Raw genomic sequence first — 7,743 nt, 5'->3', positions numbered from 1 at the left:
GCGCCTCAGCTTTAGTTGCTCCCAGGTTAGTTATTGTATGGCTTCTTATGTTCCTGTTAATAAAGACCTGCCTTTGAGGTCATCACCGTGTGTCTAGAGCTGTGCATTTGGGTCCTCTCTTGCCTTCACACAGCCGCCGCTTGACACTATATTTAGATGAAGGTCAGATGGAGGTCTCAGACTGCTTGCTGCTGGATTGGAAAAGAAAACACCAAAAAAGAGCCACGTGACAGCAACTGCAACATTGCTACTAAATTTGAAAAGTGACTTGTTGATGACTTGTGATGTGTTGGAGCTTTTGCTCCATAACCTTTTAGTTCATGGTGCGCAGAAATCATTTGAGCCACATGTGATTCCGAAGATCCTCCAGGGTGAAGCGGTCCTTGTAGTGCTTCCTCAGACACCCCGTCAAAAAATCCCTGCATTCTTTACAGAAATGAAATACTCTTGTTAAAGTTATCCACAAAGTTATTTCACCTTTCTTATATCAACAGCCCTTTTGGCAGAAATCTTACTGTTTGAAATGTCAGCTAAAATTGGTGGGTTTTGGTTGATGATCTTGTAGTCGCAGTCAAATGGTAACTTGTTGTGTAACAGCTGGTACATCACAACACCCAGCTGCCAGGCTGTAGTATATTCTGCAGAGCAGAAGCCGTACATGAACCACTCTGGACTATTGTAGATCCTGGTTCCTAAAACACAAAGATAAGAAGAATTAATGGGGAGGGAACATGATGTGGAGACAGTTCATGACAGCACAACGCTGTGGCTGAAAACATACCTGCGTTCCTCCTGAACCTTTGTCCCGGAGTAAACGTGACTCCACAGCCAAAATCGATGTATCGCACTCGGGGTTCCTCCGAAGATGTTTCAATTAGAATGTTGTGTGGTTTAATATCTCGGTGGAAAACCCCCTTGTTATCCATCGTAATGGCTGCGTCAACTAGTTGCTTCATTATGACCTAAAAGAAAGGAAGCCATATTTGGAGCACAGGACATTCTCTATGAAAAACTGCTGTAAGCTCCAAATGCTCGTCACTTACCTTAACATGTGTCTCTGACAGAGGTTTATCTGTAGTTTTGAGGTAATTGTCTAAGTCCATGCAATTTTCTGGTTTCTCAAAAACCATAATAAGCTCATCTTCCAGATCAAACCAGTCAAGTAGAAGTGGGGTTATACTGCTTTCCGTATCGTGTGGTCCAGCCCCAACTTGTATCAGTAGCGCCACCTCCAGGGGAACATCAGTACTTTTCCCATTCCAATCCTTCAGAAGGAAAGTTACTTCAGGTCAGTATTCAGAATTTCAACAAAAGTAGCTATCAGCGTACAGACAGTTTTGAAATAGTCACAAAATGACCTGATCTTTAAAAAGCATTCTTTCCACTGAAACATGTCAGTTTAAACAATAAGGTGACCCACTGTTCATAGAATTCGACCATATTTCCTGACGATTTCACACACAACTGTGAGACCAGTCTGGTTCATGCACGGAGGAAATACGTGCCTTATGCTTGATGCCTGAGAAGGCCTGAAATAATATAAATACTAGGGCTGCCACAAACGATCATTTTGATAGTCGACTAGTCACCGATTATTTTTGCGATTAGTCGACTAATCAGATCATCCATTGGACGTAAAACTACAGCTTATTGCACCAGCAGTATCTGCTCTTATATAACTATCATTAGCTTACAGCTTTAAGTGTTTAAGGTCTGTGCTAACTAAAAATAAAGACAAGATGATAGTTTATTACATTTTAATGAAATTTGCAGATTGTTTCGGTGAAGTTTAATAAACTCCTTGCTATCTAAAATATAACAGGACACTGGAGTATATTCTGGAGCATCTCACACTTCTGATAATCAGTTGTCTGCTTGATGTTTATTCAGCTGTGTAAAAACTATAACTTTAATCTCAGACAAACCGATTTACTCAGGAACAAATAAAATACTAAAAAAAAAAGCCAAACAATAACATTTTAAGTTATCTAAGTGACTCATATATATTTAACCTGAGTAGCGAAAGACGGCGGTGGGTTTGAAAACGATTTGCGGGGAGTCCGGTGTTCTCACGGCGCTAGTGAGCCTAGCCCCCGGCTCGCTAACGAGCTAGTGGGTAACAGACGTCTCCGAAAACGTCGGAGCGCTTTTGAAAATATGTGGTGTCCTGATAAACTGAGCAGATATTTGAGGTTTACACAGCTACATTCTCGCCTGAAAATATGTTAAACGTTTATTTTGTGACCCAGAAAGAATAATAAGAGTAACATTAAAACTAACTAGCTGCCGCCATTGTTGGAAACTGCGCTGGGCCGCGCTATGAATTCTGGGACACAGCTGCTTCTTCTTCTTCTTCGGGGTTTAACGGTAGCTGACATCCTTGTACATGCAATGCTGCCATCTTCTGTTTCAGTCCGTTATTACACTCTTAAATCCTGCCACTTACTCCTGCGTCTTTTGTGATCTTACAAAGCTTCAAACGACGCGTCGACTATTAAATCAGTCGTCGACGATTTTGATAGTCGACGTAATCGTGACTAGTCGACAAATCGTGGCAGCCCTAATAAATACCTGCTGGAATAAGAAAAGACGCTTACCATTGTTGTGCGCGCAAGTCTGCGCTGTTGAACATGTTTGATTGCCACCTGCATTAAAGACATTTTCTGGGTTAGAGAAGTACAAACAGGAATAAACTGAAGATCTGTGAAATGCAAATGTAAGAAGCCATACTGGAAAACTGTCTTTTATGCGTATTCCAGAAAACACGGTGGCAAAGCCTCCATGACCCAGCACCTCCAGCTCTTGATATTTTTCCAGGAAGTCTTCTGCAGACACACAGGAAAAACATACAGGTTATGACTTGTTACACAGAAAACAGCTGGCACAGTCCTATAGAGCTTTGCTATAACATTTCTATTAATTGGTAAATAGCAGCTACATTTTAGCAGATTAGTAGGTAGGTAACGTCACTACTGCCCAGAGTGTCTCTTATTGTCGATTGGTCCCACAGGAATCAAACCCAATCTCAAACCCCAGGACAAATTCTAAAGGATCTTGTGATCCAGCTCAGAAATATTGCCATTATCTTACCTTTTCTGTCAGTGCCGGATATCCTCGGTGAGTCACATGTTTCAGAGGGTTCCTGGGTGGGACTCTCCTCTGGGCTCGTTGTCCTGCTTTTTTTGCTGGATGGTCCCTCAGATTCGTCACTAGTGCTCTTCCGTTTGTTGCTCCTCTTAATTATACTAGAGTCGCTTGAAGGCACTATGAGAAGGCCAACTAAAATGGAAAAAGTAGTTTGACTTTAAGCATTTTCAGTCCAACTCTGTGTGTCAACTGCTTTCTACTGACTTTCTAAGGTCTGGCAATCGTGCATTAAAGCAATAACTGCACACTGAAAATCAACACAAAGAAGGCTAAATGAACCAACTACAAAGTTAAAGACCGTTAAGTACACAGTTAAAGTCACAAAATAAACTACATAGCCAAGATAATGTCACAGCTAAAACAGGTCTTATCACTTACATTTCAAACTGGATTCCCCAGAAACAAAGTGGCTGGGACCCGGTTTTGGACCTCCACTGCTTTTGCTTTTTTTGGGGGATTTGTCCAGTCTTTCAGGTAAGTCCCTTCTCTTTCTTCCCTCTATTCTTCCATCTGGAGTCATCTTCACCAGTGTGGAGATGCAAGGCTCTGTTTGGTGTCCTGAAATCAACAAAAGATGATTTTGTTTAAGTCAAATTCAGTTGCCTCAAATAAAAACCCAGAAGCATGCATAATTACCATATGAATCCCATTTGACTTACCTAGAGGGTTATTCAGATCCACAGGACGTGGTGCAGTATAAGTTGGCCAAGACTTTGACATTGTGTGATTCATTTAGGTTAATTTAGTTTCAGGATTTCACTCTTCACTCTGCAAAGATGCAATGAGCTGTGTGTGAGAACTATGATCTTTAGTGTCTTATAACAATGTCTTATAACAACGAGGTGATGACATCACAAGATTTTGGAATTCTTGGTTTCCATAGCTACAGAACATCAGCCTGGGCTAGGCAGTAGTTTCTGGTGAAGGCAAAGTTCTGTAAAGATTTATTTAGGGGTGCAATATTGCAAAAACTGTAGCGCAGCTGCATAAATGCATGTTTATAGAGGGCTGCTTCAAGGTGGGAACTGTGCTTCTACAACAAAGGCCATAAAACTAGTTAGGAACAAGCAATGGATATTATAGATAATATTGTAGCTATTATACCAACAAGAAGGACTCTCTTTGGGCAGCATTTACTTGTAAGGCAGTAGTGAAGGCTAATGGATAGCTTTGCAGGCTAAAAGCTAGCAGCACAGGTTAAGTCAAAATTCACTTGATTTCAGTTTTATTTACAGCACCAAATCACAAAAACAGTTGCCTAAAGGTGCTGGAATGTGTTGACTGATCTATAAATCGTATCTGTGCGCATTATTGTGACTAGTTACTCACTAAATGTATGAGCAGTATTGGATGTAATGCATAATAAAATTATGCGTTACTGTGATGAGGTTATATTTTTCAAGGTTCAAAGGCTATAGAAAGAAAGCACGTGTAGCCCAGTGAATTTGAACTTCCACAGTTATTCTTTTTCCTTTCCTGCCTAATGTATTTTCTTATAATTTCTCAATAATTTATTTGCTCTGTTTTACCTAACCTCCGACTGTCTTGGTGAGTGTTGTGGAAGTTAGTATTGTTAGCTGATGTAACAAGCATGGTACCTGCTTCCCAACTCTATCGGTGTGGGTTTTTTTTCTTTTTTTCTTTAACCGCTGGTTGTTCATATTTATGTTCCACTTGTATACCTCATCTGTTTGTATGTTGTATACTCACTGATTGTTCAATAAAGTTCTTGTTAAAATTACACACATATATATATATATTAGGGGTGCAACAATACACAAAATTCACGGTTCGGTTCGATACTTTGGTGTCACGGTTCGATATTTTTTCGATACAAAAAAAATGTTCATGCCTTTTTAATTTGTCATTTATTAAAATTATAAATATATATTTTAACTCAAAAGTACAGTTTTTAAATTTAACCCTAACCCTTGTGCGTGTTTTTTATTTTGACAGCGAATGCGCACCTGCGGACCACTTATGTGCAGCCCTGGTTATTTAGCTCATCATATCGCAGCCACAGAAATTCTTTTGTCCATGAAACCATGAAGCTGCACTTTCTTTTTGCCTTATAGTCTGATTTGTCATAACTTCTCCGTTTTATGGTAAGCTTTTCTTTGGCTGTCACTTCTTCACCCTGACCTGTCTTATTTGGCTCAGCAGAACTAAAATATATATCCTGCTGCTTTTACACATGCACTCACATAACGCTCAGCGATTCTCTGCGCGATCAACCTCTCACATGTTTAAGCTGCGGGAGATTTCACTTGTCATGTTTGCATAGTAAGCTAACGATTGATAAGACGATGTCAGAGGAATTGGTGCACAAATTATCATCACTCACCAATCAGTGCTGTCGCTCTCTATACACAGTTCGTGCGATTGCAAAGTGAAAGCAAAAAACAAGCGCAAATTCAAATGCGATTTCAATATGTCACATATTGACAGTGGCTCACCGATGCCAATGACGTAATTACCCAGCTACATTTCAGAAAGAATGCAAAAGCATTGACATATATTTTTCCTTCCTACGATAGGCCGACGGGCAGGGCAGAGATAGATTTTGGTAGCCCGACTGGAAAAATCGATAGCGATATTGCAAGCCCTGTATCTGATTGAGGAATCACTCATCTTTGGAAAAGAGAGTTTATTACAGAGAAATGGCTCTTTCCAAAATAAAAGCTATACTATAGCTTCTTCTGGGCTATATTCTCAGCAGCATATTAAACATATCAGGTCCCCATGAGGAGAATCATGTGCTAACGGCTGTCTAAACGACTCGGGTAAAGTTTGTAGCATGCGTACTTGTTGTTTTTGTCTGCTTCCACTTGTCTTTGCACTAGGATGATGTCGGCGTAAATGTGCAGTCATATTCGTTGTGTTCCCACTAGTGCTTTCAGGTTAATCTCGTTGAAATGACCTTAACGCCACAACACGGCAAATCTCCATTATCGTGCATGGGGCTAGACGGCCAACACGTTAACGAGCTAACTGCGCTAACACGCTAGCTCCCACCTATGTAATTGAGCATTGCATGGCACATCCAACATACTGTTTTACTTTAGTCCATGACGCGCTTACCTTCAGGGTCATACGTCACATGAAAACCAAAATAATTCCAAACGCCAGATCTGAATGAGGATGGGGGAGGTCCATGTTGCAAGGAGAGCTTAACTTCTGTCTTGCTAGCTTGCCCTGCGCTCTTCCTTCTGACGATGCTGTCTGTGTTGAGCGCTCAGTGGATCTGCGCTCAACAGTGCAGCCTAGGCGGAGTAGTCGAACACAGATTCACTGAGCGCTCAGCACAGACAGAAGGAAAGTTGATAAAATAAATTACAAATTTTGTATTGTTCGATACATATGCGTACCGAACCGAAAGCACTGTATCGAACGGTTCAATATCGATACGAATATCGTTGCAGTCCTAATATAAATATATATATATACATACATACATATATATATATATACAGGGCCGGCCCGTGGCATAGGCCGTATAGGCAAATGCTAAGGGCGCCGTCCATCAGGGGGCGCCACGCCAGTGCCACAAATGTTGAAAAAAAAAAAAAAAAAGTTGGTACTATTATTTCTAAATACAAAAAATAATCCCACGTTAATTAAAATGCAGAGTAAAGCTTATTTAATAGAAATATTATTTGTTACAACATTACGCCCCCCCCTCGCACGGTGCGCCCCCTCCCTTCCCGTATCATGGTTCCTTTTGGACGTCGCCACATCAAAAAATCAACACAAGATGTCAAAACGGCCAAAACTGTCAGGTGCCCAGGGAAGAAAAAAGAGAAAAGAAGGGGAGGAGAAACGAGAAAAAGACAGAGGTAGGTAATGTTAGCCTACATGAAATTATTTGTCTGAATGTGATAGTAACCTAAATTTTTAGCATTAAGCTAATGTTACATGATTCACTAATTGCTAATCAATAAATAGCTAGTTAACTGTTTTAACGTCAGTTAATATTGTGGAGGGGGCTAAATTGTTATGGAAAATAATAATGTAACGTTAGGTAATTACAGTACTCCCACCTTTCCCACCATTCCTCATTTGTATTCATCTTTTAAGCAGGTGTTTTTTGTTTACATTGTTATTGCCTTCTGGTTAGCTAACGTTTACCCTGCAGGTAATAGTCACTTTTCCACCCCTGTATATATTATAGTTGTAAGCCTAGTTGTTAAAGTGCACATCATTAATGCTAATTAAGCAATATCACATGAGAGGGAATGCTGTTTTTTAATAGGAGCACTGCTGTGATTCGGTCAAAGATAATCATAACATAACATTCTCATATGATATTATACTGTTACTTTGCATTCTGCCATTCAGCATTTCACTGTAATGATGACAATAAATTGAATCTAATCTAATTTGCATAAGAGTTAACATCATACATATATCTCTCTGGTTTTTCATTTATATTATATCATTTCATTTTATTCCTGGAATCATATGTTTTTATTATTAGACTTTAATTCTCAGTGGTGTCACATACTCCTCTCTTCAGATGCACTGTTGAAGTTTCTAAATCCCACCCCTGGGCCATCTACCACATCTACCGCTGCTGCCTCCACTTCAGCAGCACAA

The 7,743-nt window shown here is 40.0% G+C and overlaps 1 protein-coding gene across 1 annotated transcript; it reads right to left on the bottom strand.

Moving 5' to 3' along the window:
* Positions 1–334: 334 nt before the first annotated feature.
* Positions 335–3,879, bottom strand: LOC146614469 (serine/threonine-protein kinase pim-2-like). Its single transcript, XM_085376487.1, has 9 exons — positions 3,807–3,879; positions 3,526–3,705; positions 3,091–3,279; positions 2,731–2,825; positions 2,598–2,645; positions 1,044–1,265; positions 782–962; positions 516–692; positions 335–426 (listed from the first exon to the last, which is right to left on the bottom strand). The coding sequence occupies exons 1-9, from the start codon at positions 3,877–3,879 to the stop codon at positions 335–337; spliced, it is 1,257 nt and encodes a 418-aa protein (XP_085232613.1).
* Between the last annotated feature and the right edge of the window lie 3,864 nt (positions 3,880–7,743).

The sequence above is a fragment of the Diplotaxodon limnothrissa genome, linkage group LG17 (assembly GCF_057381915.1).
Source record: "Diplotaxodon limnothrissa isolate DT_005_m linkage group LG17, D_limnothrissa_male_GT1.1, whole genome shotgun sequence".
NCBI classification, from domain to species: domain Eukaryota; kingdom Metazoa; phylum Chordata; class Actinopteri; order Cichliformes; family Cichlidae; genus Diplotaxodon; species Diplotaxodon limnothrissa.
This window is presented reverse-complemented; position numbering and strand designations above follow the sequence as displayed.